This window comes from Ursus maritimus, unplaced genomic scaffold, assembly GCF_017311325.1.
Source record: "Ursus maritimus isolate PB19 unplaced genomic scaffold, ASM1731132v1 scaffold_16, whole genome shotgun sequence".
Classification (NCBI taxonomy): Eukaryota; Metazoa; Chordata; class Mammalia; order Carnivora; family Ursidae; genus Ursus; species Ursus maritimus.
Window position 1 is genome coordinate 49418921 of NW_024424008.1, and position 13574 is coordinate 49432494.

Consider the following 13574-nt stretch of genomic DNA (forward strand, 5'->3'; position numbering starts at 1 on the left):
TCAGGCTCCTGGAGCTGAACTCTGCAGACCCACATTTTATCCCATCACCATTTTGAAGATTTTCCCCGGCATTCTTACATACCAGAGAGCCTCTATTTTATCCCATCACCATTTTGAAGATTTTCCCCGGCATTCTGATTTTAGGTTGATCTCTGACCTAGACGCTGACAAAGGAGCCACTCTGTTTTCAGGAACACTCATCGTAATGAAACATTTGTGTTAGGACACCCCTGGTCTTCATTTGGGGTAGCCTCTGGGTTTCTCTGTTCTAACAACTGTTTTTTGTTGTTTACTGTTTTTCTTTTTCTCTCTCTTTCTTTCCTTCCTTCTTTCTTTCTTACCCTCCTCTCTTCCTCTCTCCTTCTTTCCTTTTTTCTTTCTTTTCTACCTTCCTTCCCCCATGATCATGACATCTTTCTCCTGCTGCTTTTCTTTTCTTTTTGGCTTTTCTTTTCCACTTTTGTAATCTGCCTCTCCTTTGGTGGAATTTTCTTCCCTCTGTATGAAGTTTTATCCTTTCCAGTCAGCCTGCCCCTTCCTCCCTTTTCTAGCCACTTCTCCCCTCCAGGGTTTGATGAGATGTCAGGAGTCACTAGAGTTTCTGGGTTGCTAATCCGGGGATTAGGGCTTTTCGGTTCTGTTCAGAGTTAGACTCCTGCTCAAGCCTACTTCTTAGCTTCAGGTGTAATCTCCCGTTTGTCTTGGGCTGCTGTTTCTTGGTGCTGCTTTGTTATTCAGTCACAATTAGCCACCCTCTTTCCAGACAAGGAGGCACCTTTTCTCATTTAAATTCCTCAGCTCTTCAGATTTTTCAGACAGATGGCTGCCCTAAAAATGGCAGATGAAATCTGAGGCACAGAAAAGTTATTATAGTCCACCAAATGAGCAGGGATGATGTCCTGCTTTATCTTGAAGTTCTTCAAAGTGAAGGGGTCATTAAACATTGAGATTTGTTTGGGTCAGTTTATTTTAGGTGGGTGTCAGGAGATAGCTACAAGCTAGAAAAGGCGCTGAGATCCTTGTGGTAACGTTTGACTAAAAACTGAGGGTATAAGCTGTAGGACTTTTTGTCCGGAGAGGGTCTTAAGGCATTCGGATTGTTTTGGAGTCTGGGCTCCTGTGGCCCCGGGGAGGTGCTCTGGGAAGTGTGATCTCTGGAAAGTGATTTCAACATTCACTTCCCAGGCAAGCGGGAAGCCTGCTTAGAAAAAAACAGTGTGCGTGTGGGCCAAACCCAAAGCAGCCTGGGACGTTTCAGGCTGGCACCACCTCCTCTGGCTGTTTCTGAGGCCATCCAGAGGCCAGAGCCCTGTCAGATGAACCGGAAAGTAGAGAGCAGACTGCAGAGTTTGGAACGAAGTGCGGACTCCTTGTAGCACAGAGAGCGGGAGGGAGGAGAGGGAGGAGGGCCGCAGGGAGCAGAGGCCCCACCTTTCCATTCCAGCAAAGTGCACCGGCGAGCCCGAGCCCGGGTGAGTCACAGACCCTGGTGCTCAGTTTCCCAATAGGTGAGGGGCTAGCTCTTCTCTCGGGGAAAACGCGTTGCGTTCTTACTGGAGTGGCCTTGGCAGGGTGCTGGAGCCCTCGGTCTGCCCGGTCTGGTCTCCGGGGCCAGGGCTGGGTTCCCTCATGTATGGCAAGAGCCCTTCGCGTGCTGGGCTGCTTCTCCTTGGCGTACAGCTCACAGGTAAGGGCTGGCGGGCTTCTTTCAGCCTTTCCTCCTTCTCTGCCTACCCTACAGAGTTAGCCGAGTGTCTCCGAAGTCACAGGAGTTTTGTGAGGGAGCCTGGGCCACAGTGGCAGTCCGTCTGGTTTTGACTTTACTGAAACTGAAGTTAGTGGGTTGTTTTTGGAGAACTGATTTCGGACAAACAGGTTTAGGTGTGTTTCGGCCGCTAGTGATTTGGGCACAGAGAGAGCTTTCTACTCTCAGGTTACAAACTTTTTTTTTTTCTTCTTTTTTTTCCGTGTGGCTACTCTCAGCCTCCCACTGCAGGCAGGACTTGGCGCTAGGATTTCTGTGTGTGGGTCTTGTCTGGGACTCGCAGCAGCCCTGGAAAAGCTGAGAATTGAAGGAGAGAGGACCCCGCCTCCCCCACCCCCGTGTAATTTGGAAACTGCCCCAACGTGCAAGGTCTCAATGTAAATATCACGGTAGAAAAAAGGCCACGTGGTAGAGAGGTTCCAGGCATGCAAGCAGAACCTGGCTGGGGTTGATGAATTCAGTTTCTGCAGAAGACTAGAAACAGCATGAAATCATAAGCTAACAAGGGCGCTTTCTGGAAAACTTCCAGGGGACTGTGATACCACAATACGTAATGCTTAATCTGAATACATCTCTAATTCATGTTATGATTAGTTTTGATTTGCTTTGTTTGTTTCTGCTTTCAATTTTATTTGCCGACGTCTGTGTTTGATAGAACAGCTGGCAGCGGGTACCATGAGGCTGGGTTCTGGTGCCGTGGAGAAAGTGAGAGCACTAAGGAGGCTCGCTGTGTGGTATTTTTGGTGGTTCTGTGGCATGGGAGGGTCCCAGGTGCATACAAGCCTGAGTATGCAGGCTCAGGATGAAGTACGTTTGAGAGCTGGGGCATCTCAGTTCAGTTTCGTGCCTCACTCAGACCTTTATTTTGGCAGTGTCCGCAGAAATTCTCTTAATTACATATCTTCCCTTTTCCTTGTCTTTGCGCAGCCCTTTGGCCGATAGCCGCGGTGGAAATTTACACGTCCCAAGTGCTGGAGGCTGTCAACGGGACAGATGTTCGGTTAAAATGCACTTTCTCCAGCTTTGCCCCTGTGGGTGATGCTCTGACAGTGACCTGGAACTTCCGGCCTCGGGATGGGGGGCCTGAACAGTTTGTAAGTAGATTATTGTCATTGGCCAGGCGACCCTTGGTTGGGAAAATAAGCCAGTCCGTTTCTCCTTGCCCTTCTGTGCTTTTCTTAGCAACAAGCGCAGGGCACAGCTGAGAAACAATCCTTGGGACAGAGACCAACAGAACTGAGGGGTCTGTCAACTGAAAGCAAGAGGTTCTTGGGGGAGAGCTGCAGGTGGGGCAGTGAGGCTGGCTCCCTCCATCTCGGCCTCCTTGCCTCCATACTGAAGAAGACCTTTGGCCACTTCTCCCTTCCAGGTATTCTACTACCATGTGGATCCCTTCAAACCCATGAGTGGGCGTTTCAAGGATCGGGTGGTCTGGGACGGGAACCCTGAGCGGTACGACGTCTCCATCATCCTGTGGAAGCTGCAGTTCGATGACAATGGGACATATACCTGCCAGGTGAAGAACCCACCTGACGTGGATGGGCTGATAGGAGAGATCCGGCTCAGCGTCGTGCACACTGGTAGGTCGTGCAGGGGAAAACGGTTTGGGGAAGCGTGAGAGCGTGTAGAAAAGAGAGGGATAATCTTTTGTGATGGCTGAAAGGGTAAGACTGAAGAGTCTCGGGGTAAAAAGGAAAGGCTTTGTCTGGCTGTGGAAAGAAACAGAAGGTTAAGCAAACGGACCAAGGAGTCTGTTACAGAAATGGCATTGAGTTTGTAAAAGGGAGAGGAAGCAATTCTCTGATAAAAGGCTAACAATAGATCCGTTCATTCACTCATTTATTCACCAGATACTTATTGAGGGCCTACTCTGTGTCAGGCAGTGTCCCGCACTTGACCCATGCTAGCTCATTCAACTCCCACCACCGTCCTGGGCGCCAGGTACGGGTAAGGACTGCTTTCCTTTATTAAGTGCTGCCACATGCCAGGGGCTTTCGCATGTGTTAATCTCTATATATCACATCAGTTTTTGTACTTTTAGTGCTCCACATTTTACTGAGGAGGAAACTGAGGCTCACAGAAATTAAGTCACTCGTCCAAATCCATGGAGCTGATACATGGAATCATTTGGACCTCAAACCCAGGCATCTTTGACTCCAAAGCTGTACTCTGAACGAATGTACCGTATTGCTCGCAATCCTGTAAAGGGAAACCTGGAAACTGTCCAGATGACAAAAAGCAAATACCATAAAACTTCAGAGTTGCAAATCTGGGTTTGAGCCACTGTTATCATTTACCAACTGTCAATAAATCCTTTTTTTTTTTTTGTTTCCTTACAGTGAGAATAATATAGCGAGGATTATGGTGAGGATAAAATGAGATAATAGATGTAAAAATTCCCCAAACTCCGGGGCGCCTGGGTGGCACAGCGGTTAAGCATCTGCCTTCGGCTCAGGGCGTGATCCCGGCGTTCTGGGATCGAGCCCCACATCAGGCTCCTCCGCTATGAGCCTGTTTCTTCCTCTCCCACTCCCCCTGCTTGTGTTCCCTCTCTCGCTGGCTGTCTCTATCTCTGTCAAATAAATAAAATCTTAAAAAAAAAAAATTCCCCAAACTCCGACTTGCACTGAAAAAAAAAATGTGTTTGCATTGAAAATTGTAACAGCTACCACATACTGAGTATTTATGATGTGCAGACACAGCATGGGATAATTTACATGAATTTTTTTTTTAGTTTATTTATTTTAGTGATCTCTACACCCGATGTGGGGCTCGAACTCACAAGCTCGAGATCAAGAGTAGTGTCTCTTCTGACTGAGCCACGCAGGTACCCCAGGAATAGATTTTTTTAAATAAGAACTCAAGAAATGGATATTGTTACCCCTATTTAATACCTTGAAGAAACTGAGGCTCAAATAAGTTAATACTCCAAATCACACAGCTAGTAAATGGTGCAGCTGGTATTTTAACCTGACTCTCTGGTGCTTGCTCTTAACCAACATGTAATATTACTACCCAAAATGTATAAGCCTGTAAAGGGGTAGGATTTCCTCCTTTCATTCCTAATATCATCCTTCGGGACCCCATCAATAGGGCTGTGTGACCTTGGAGAAGTCATTTGAGTACTGAAAGAAGTAATGGAATGTCCTGGGACCTCAGTTTCTGAATTTGTCCGCAGCTAACCTGCATGAACAGGTTAGACAAGAACACATGGTTCTTAAATGTACTGTGATTGCTACTCTGACAATCTAGTGAAAGCCACAGCTCCGCTTCCCACAAAAATGTACACATAACACACAATATGATATGGAGTTTGTGGGCTTGTGGCCCCCCTCTCTCCCTGTCCTCCTTCACAGACTCCAGGCTGGAAACCCCTGGGCTAGACATTTTCTAATGCCTTTTCTGGTTCCGAGGGTTTACTGAAGTTTATTTATTTAATTTTTTAAAAAAGATTTTATTTATTTGTTTGAGAGAGAGCACAGAAGGAGAGGGAGAAGCAGGCTCCCTGCTAAGCAGGGACTCGGGGCTGCATCCCAGGACCCCGAGATCATGACCTGAGCTGAAGGCAAACGCTTAACCGAATGAACCACCCAGACGCCCTGGGTTTACTGAAGTTCAAATCAGAAATCAGACTAAAAGACAGGAGACCCCGGCTTCACAGATTCTGCCCGGTCTACGGGCCTTTCCCTCTGGGTTCCCTCTTGCATCACTGTCGTTACTGATTTACTTGCCTATCTTCCGGGTGGGTAGGAGTTCCTTGAAGGTACTTTTTTGGCTTTGTATTTCCATCGCAATGTCTGAACATAGTAGGCCCTTAATAAATTGGAATAAATGACTGACTGAATGCCAGAGGTGAGAGGGAATCGAGGAGGAACAGTTTGGGCGCTGGGTTTGATGAGGTCAGCAATAACCTTACCCCACTAGGTGGGTCAACTGGCTCAGTGGTTCTTGAAGTTTCCGCCTGCACCAGAATCACCTGGAGGACTTGTTAAAACAGATTGCTGGGCCCCACCTGCAATTCAGGAGACGCCTGATAATTTGCATTTCAGAGTTCTTACGGGTACTTCCGCTCCTCCCAGGACTGTAGTTTGAGAACCACTAAAGGGGTCTGTGTGGTTTTCTAACTGCTCCTAGAGCTCAAAGCTAATACGGTGCGAGAAAGGAAGATTCCATTTAATGATGAAAATACATCCTTATCGCTTTAGATTTCATCATGTCCCTTCTCTTTTTAGAAACATGAGATCCGCTTTTTCTCCTTACAGTCCGCTTCTCTGAGATCCACTTCCTGGCCCTGGCTATTGGCTCAGCCTGTGCACTGATGGTCATAATAGTAATCGTGGTGGTCCTCGTCCAGCATTTCCGGAAGAAGCGATGGGCTGAGAGAGCTCATAAAGTGGTGGAGATAAAACCGTAAGGCTAGGCGGTTCTGGGAAGTCTTCTTCTAACGCTCTGTTATCGTGACTCTTGATATTTTACACTTGGGCTCAATGATTGTTCAACAGACGTTCTTCCCTCTGAGTAAGTCCTGTAGAAAAATTCAAATTGACAGGATGGATAAATTAGGGTGTGATTTAGTAACTTTACAAAAGCTTTCTTCATTTTATAGAAGATTTCATTATAGGTTTTATTATGGAGGATTTGATATTATCAGAATCTGCTTACATAAAGCTTTTCTAGGATATTCCTTACTTTTAATGTAAACTGTACATTTGTAAGGACCCCCGGGCAGTCAGCAGGGGCACCATGAATCAGTGCCTAGGAAAGTCAGCCATGCGGATAGAAGGTGGTCAGTAAATATGTATATTTTTTGAGATTAAATTTATGCACCATAAACATTCACCTTTTTAATGTTCACAAAGTTGTGTTACCATCATCATGAATTCTAGAATTTTCATCACTCCCAAAAGAAACTCCATACCCTTTAGCCATCACCATTGTCCCCTCCCACCTGCCCCTGACAACCACTAATCTTTCTCTGTGGATTTGCCTCACCTCAAAGGTGAGGAGAATGTAAAGTGCCCCCCAAACTGAGAAGGCACTTTGAAACAAAAATGAAGTAGGCGATTCCATACAGAATACACAGAGTTTTATGTTGCGTGACTTACTGGTAGGAAGGATCACGAGGACTGGCAGCTGGACAGCTGTGCAGCTAGTCTCCTCCGAAGTCCCATGTTTTAGTTTGCTGGTTTAGTTAGTTAGTTTGTTTATTTAAAAGATTTTATTTATTTGACAGACAGCACAAGTAGGCAGAGTGGTAGGCAGAGGGAAAGGGAGAAGCAGGCTCCCCGCTGAGCAGGGAGCCTGATGCTGGGCTCCATCCCAGGACCCTGGGATCATGACCAGAGCTAAAGGCAGACACTAAACTGACTGAGCCATCCAGGCACGTCTGGGTTGCTGGTTTTAAAGGAGCGGGATGTGTGGGGGAGTGTTCGCATACACGTGATTGATCGCTAACGTTTAACAGACCTTCTGGCACCATCTGTGCCTCTGCAGAAAACTACGTTATCTGCACCATTACCTTAATGGGTCCGTTGAAATCCAGAACAGGCTCCCTGGACATTCCAGTTTTGGAATGTGAGTGTGGAGTTAGCCGTTTACATTACATCTTACGCATTACTCTAGAACATGTAGCCCTGAAGAGGTCATTAAGCAGACTACAATAAGAGGGTAGGTCAAAGATGGAGTCAGTGTGGCCAGCATTCCTACACCTATTCTGGACATTTCATATTAATCGATAATCATACAGTGTGGCCTTTTATGTTTGTGTCTTTGACTTAGTATAATATTTTCAAGTTCATTCATTCACATGTAAAGCATGTACTCGTAGTACTTCATGCCTTTTTATAGCTGTATAATATTCCATTGCATGTACATACCACATTTTGTTTATCCATTCAATTGATGGACGTTTAGATTTTCTCTACTTTTTGGCCAATATGACTAATGTGGCTATGAACATTTATTTATAAATTTTTGTGTAGGCATATGTTTTCAAGTTTCCTGAGTATATATCTCGGAGTGGAATTGTTGGAACATATGGTTACCCTATGTTGACCTTTTTGAGGAATTGCCAGACTGTTTTACAAAACAGCTATACCATTGTATACTCCCACCAGCAACATATGAGCTTCCAATTTGTCCGTATCCTTGACAACACTTGTTGTCTGACCGTCTGATTATAGCCACCTAGTGGGTGTGGGGTGGTATCTCACTGAGGTTTTGATTTGCATTTTCCTAATGACTAATGATGTTGAGCATCCTTCCATAATCTTGGCCATTTGCATATCTTATTTGGAGATCTATCTATTCAAATGTTTTGCCCATTAACAAGTTGGGTTCTCTTCTGTGGGTTGCCTTTTCGCTTTCTTCTTCATGTCCTTTGAAGTACAGAACTTTTTGATTTTGATGAAGTCCAATTCATCATCCATTTTTTTCTTTTGTTGCTTCTGCTGTTGATGTCATATCGAAGAAACCATTGCCTACCCCAAGGGCGTGAAGATTTATGCTTGTTTTCTTCTAAGAGCTTTACAGTTTTTAACTCTTACAGTAGGTCTTTGATTCATTTTGAGTTAAGTTTTGTATAGGGAGTGAAGTCGGAGTCCAGATTCGTTCTTTTGCAATGGTAGTTTTTCAGTCGTCCCAGCACCATGTGTTTCTTTTCCTCAAAAAATATTTACTGAAGTAAATAGAATTGATTTTTAAGAAGCCCAATGAACCCAACTCTGATATTAGGGATTGACTACAGAGCAATAAAGATGACTTCTAGGTCAACACAAAACCTTTTCTTTTTTCTTTTCTGAATGAGGAATGGAATTAGAGGCCAGATACTAATGGTAAACTAAGGTGTCTGCTTTAACTCCTTCAGGTTCCCACATTGTGTTCCCATCTGAAAGTATTCTGAAGCGTGTAGAAGTTCAGATACCCAGGGTCATGTGGAAGCATGTATATTATTAGAAAGATGGCACTGGTGGTGTAGCTTTCTGTAAGCTTGGATCTATTCCCAGATGCATGTCATGCTTCCCAAAATATGGGAGAAAATACATCGCCCGGAGCTTGCTTTCTAAGATTTGCCTCGCTTGCTTCTTGTCATTTTCACCTGATGTTGGTTTCTACTTCTTTGTTACAGAAAAGAAGACGAAAGGCTCAACCAAGAAAAAAAGGTCTCTGTTTATTTAGAAGACACGGACTAACATTCTTAGATGGTGAGGCTCATAAATGAGTTGGTTTCTTTCCTTAGCTTTCTTGTCTGGCCCATCTCTAATGTGGATCTCCTGGATCTTGGGACTGTTAGGTGTTTTCTATATGAAATTAGAGGAACTGGGTCAGGGAGATAAAAGTCTTCTATTAGTGTTATGGACAGCTTCCTCTTTCAGTGTGTTTTGTGCAAAGGATGAGGGAGTCAGACCCTACTGCCATTGAAGATGGGACAATTCTAAGATTATTAGAGGCTTTGTGGTTATATTTACCACAACCAAGAATAATAAATTAACTTTCAACATGTAAGTAAATCTTTATTTTTTAAATGAAAGAAGTAATATCTGCTTGTTTTATTTTGTTGTAAACCAATCATGGTATCAAGAGAATGACTCAATAGATATGTCTGACATTTTGACAGAACTTTTATACTACTTGGAATTAATTTCAACTCCTTTCATCTAGTTATTGGAACTATGAATCCAATTTTAGTAGTATCTAGTTTTATTTTTCCAGTTTTCAGGTTTATTGTGCTTAAAGGGTAGGAGGATTTATTTTTCATATGATCAGAATTTTTTCTATTCTCTGAAGTAGGTCCACTATTATTATTTGCAAAAAGAGTCACATTTTTGTGGCCTAAAGCTTCAGGGAGAGACCTCAAGGATTTAAAAAACAGAATATGGAGAGAAATTATTCTATTGTAAACCCAGAAGAATTTGGTATCAGAGAGAGATTCTACCAAGGGCTATTGTCTTTTTTTTTTTTTTAAGATTTTTTATTTTATTTATTTGACAGAGGCAGTGAGAGAGGGAACATCAGCAGGGGGAGTGGGAGAGGAAGAAGCAGGCTTCCTGCTGAGCAGGGAGCCCGATGCGGGCTCAATCCAGGACCCTGGGATCATGATCTGAGCCGAAGGCAGAGGCTTAACGACTGAGCCACCCAGGCGCCCCAAGGGCTATTGTCTTTTTATTTTTATAATTTTTTATTATGTTACGTTAGTCACCATACAGTACATCCTTAGTTTTTGATGTAGTGTTCCATGATTCATTGTTTGTGTATAACACCCAGTGCTCCATGGAATATGTGCCCTCCTTAATACCCATCACCGGCCTATCCCAATCCCCCGCCCCCTTCCCCTCTGAAGCCCTCAGTTTGTTTCCCAGAGACCATAGTCTCTCGTGGTTTTTAAAACCAAGCAGATTCTCTAACAAGTCAGGGTCATGGAATGAAGATGGAAATGAAAAGAAATTTAAGGAACTAACACAATCAAGCGCAATGTGACGGGATGTCCTCACTGGATGGATACTAGTTTGAACAAACTAGTTGTAAGAAGATTTGGGGGGGAGGCAATTGGGAGTCTTGAACATGAAAATTTTGAATATGGATAATATTAGGGAATTACTGTTAATTTTTATTAGGTATAATAAAGGTAATGTGGTTACAGAGGAAAATGTCCCTATCTTAAATATACATTTATATATAATATACATTTATTACATATAAATTTATATATGTATTTATATATAACATAAACCAAATAGATATATGGCAAATAATGCAAAAAATGCTTTAAAATTAGGTGATGGGTGAATTCTATACACTGTCCTTTCTACTTTTCTGTGTGCTTGATCTTGTTTGTAATAAAAGGGGAGAGAGACGAAGAGAGAGAGAGAGAAAGAGAGAGAGAGAGAAGGCATGCATGTGTGTGAGTGAGCTATGGATCAAGTGTCCGTGCAAGGCAGAGGCTATGAATTAAGGACACTGACGCTGAGAACTATGTAATAAGGATCAGGAAACATCTTTTAAAAGTTGAATTAGGAGGAGAACAAGTACATTAAGAGTAGTTTCTTTCACAGTGGAGAACATATCTAATAATATATATGTAATTCATAATTCCAGGTACCTCTATGCACTATTGCCAAATGCATTATCCATTTAAACTTTTGTATTTCAGGAAGCTGAAGATTCCCAAGAACAAGAACCTTAGGATAAGCTGAAGTTAATGGAAGCTTTTCTTTGGCTTTTCCAGCTGTGACCTGCCTTCCAGCCAGCTCTGCAGTCCAGAACCAGCTAGATGAGGAACATCTCCCTGGAGCTGGCACAGGCCCCTCTTGAGCAGATGCCAACAAACTCCCACACAGCCTATTTCTAAGGATTTATTTAATTTCAAAGTGCAAATATATTTCATATGCTCATTATTAGCCTTTTATACTAAGAAGCTACATTTTTGCTCTTAAACACTCCTTGTGGATTATTAATTGTCCACACATACAGTGGTATCAAATGAGATGAAAGCCAACTTGTCTGTCATGACATTTCCTTTAACATACTAGTTTCTTCAGAGTAGCACTCTTGCTACTAAAGTTAATGTGTTTACTCTTTCCTTTGAACTCTTAATTAAAAGTGAGCTAATTCTCCCAGCTCGAAATCTTAAATTCAACGGGAAATTTAACAGGAAATCTTAAATTCAAACTGTTAAAGAACAGTTTGATTTTTTATGGCTGTCCTTAAGTAAGGGACACATCTTGTTTTATTGAATTTCTTTCAGTATCCTAAATGATGTTTTTTGTTTTGTTGATCCAAGTTTTATAATAGCACAAATCTATCACAGAGTAGCTAGAAAAGTTTATAAATGCCTATTGATTGACAAATGCCACCCCAGGACAAATCACTTGTCACCTTTTTTTTCTGTGTTGTGAAAAACAACCAAAACTGCAGGTTTTCATGAGCAGTGAATACTGTTTCTCCTACTGTTCAGTTATCTAACAACAGAGCAAAATCTATGCTCCCTTGCAGACTGGAATCATTAAGCAGTTACATGGAAGGATTCTGAAACAGTACATTACGACTGTAAAAATTTAGGGCTGGTGAAAAAAATCAACCCAAAATGATGATAATTTTGTACAGTGTTATATAAAGCTCTGAGAACTGGATGAGATTATTTATTTTTTTCCTTTTCTTTATCTTATTTCCTTTTTGCTTTGATTTACTTGCTTACTTTGTGGGAGGGAGGATTTGGTATGGGGCAAAAAACAAAACAAAACAAAAAAAACCCCAAAACTAACAACATGAAACCAGCTTTATTCATTTTTTCCCTCATAGTAGTACAGAAAGCAAACTTTATAAGTGGGCTACGGAAAGAAGAGTGCTTTTTAAAGTGTTTAGTTTCCCAGTGTCTTTCCAAACTTAAGCTATAGCAGCATTTATTCAAAATGTACAAAACATCTGAAAGTTTGGTTGCCCCCTCTCTCCCATCTTTACAGTCTAATATTTTCAGTTTTCACTGACCGGGCCAAAGATGTTCTTTCTTTTAACAAACAGGAATTTTCAAATAGGTTACCTGTATTTAAAGATGCTGAACTTTGATATTTTTTTGAGTATTTTTAAAATAATTGGTACATTTACATATGAACCTTGATTCTGAATTCATTCCATACCTCTCTCATTTTGTCTTTTACACTAAAAAAGTAGTTTTAATACTCAGTTTTGAAACTAAAAGTTAGATTTAAGGTCTATGTTACCTTTAACTCACATTTTCTATTTTTCTCCATAATTCAACCTTTGAAAATAACATTATATTTTTTTCAAACAGATGGCCTGGATGATGTTCCATAAGTGTAATGAAGAAGTGGTTAAAAACTCACAGAAAGGCTTTTCCAGTAAAACTTGTAGCTTGTATCTTGGCTAAATATTCAGGGGTTAATATGACCCTGTCGTTTAGTGTCTTTTTCCAAAAGATAACTCTTGTACTGTAATTTATTTTTTATTGTGCCTGAAACACGCATGTAAATAACCTTTAGTAATAAAGAATTATCAGTTATATAATTTGCTTATATACAAATCTAAACATTTTACACAGCAACTACCAAAAAACAGATGGTTATATATTTTATCTTTACTGAGGAATTTCCTTAGAGGGAGCCTGGAAGTCAATCATGGATAAAGTTAGTTTACACTGGGTAAATATGTGTGCATTTCCACAGAATTCCACATTGCTTTGGACGACTGGGAATTGGGCACGATAAACTACTTAGTTTGGGAGCTCTTCTGAAGGAAGGGTATCATCTTTTTTATTTGGTACTCTTACATTACCTTCTCAATAGAGAAAATCACTAGCTTTCAAGTCTGGTAACGGAATGGGAATTGAAAAATGAAAGCTTATTAAACTTTCCCAAAAGCTGAAGCATACTTTCGTTCCCCTCTTGTTTTCATTAAATACACACAGATTCCAAGAGGACAGGTTGACTAATGATTGGAGCAGGATACCATCCCTTCTCTTTTTTAGAAGAATGGGACACCATTACTTCATTTCACTTCCAGCACTGTGAAAACATTACTTGCTCACTTCTACCACCAAAAGAGTTCCTTTTTTCCTCTATGATATGTTGTAGTCATTTCATCATTGCCACTGTGAACAGCAGTTTAATAAATACCCAATTTACGTAGGTATTGAGCTGGATGCTGTGATAGCTACGCACGAAACACGAACCAAAGACACTTGAGGTACACGTTCGTCACGAAGGCCTAATACGTATTTATTGACTCATCCTGTATAATCTCCTACGTCACTGATAACTCTAAATTTATAGAAACCTATTTTGAGATAGTTCAAATA

General features: G+C 41.8%; 1 protein-coding gene across 3 annotated transcripts; it reads left to right on the forward strand.

Moving 5' to 3' along the window:
- Positions 1 to 1222: 1222 nt before the first annotated feature.
- On the forward strand, positions 1223 to 11892 carry MPZL2 (myelin protein zero like 2). Of its 3 annotated transcripts, none has more exons than XR_005835072.1 (6): positions 1223 to 1687; positions 2693 to 2859; positions 3135 to 3345; positions 6028 to 6283; positions 8892 to 8967; positions 10989 to 11892. XR_005835072.1 is itself a non-coding variant. In XM_008690018.2 (6 exons), exons 1-5 carry the CDS (start codon positions 1630 to 1632, stop codon positions 8953 to 8955), a joined length of 648 nt encoding a protein of 215 aa, XP_008688240.1. In that variant the 5' UTR covers positions 1227 to 1629; the 3' UTR covers positions 8956 to 8967; positions 10989 to 11892. The 3 variants fall into 3 exon arrangements, 2 of the variants coding, with proteins under 2 accessions (XP_008688240.1, XP_008688239.1); XM_008690018.2 differs by having other exon boundaries at positions 1227 to 1687; positions 6028 to 6175; XM_008690017.2 differs by having other exon boundaries at positions 1228 to 1687; positions 6028 to 6175; positions 10914 to 11892.
- Positions 11893 to 13574: the final 1682 nt, after the last annotated feature.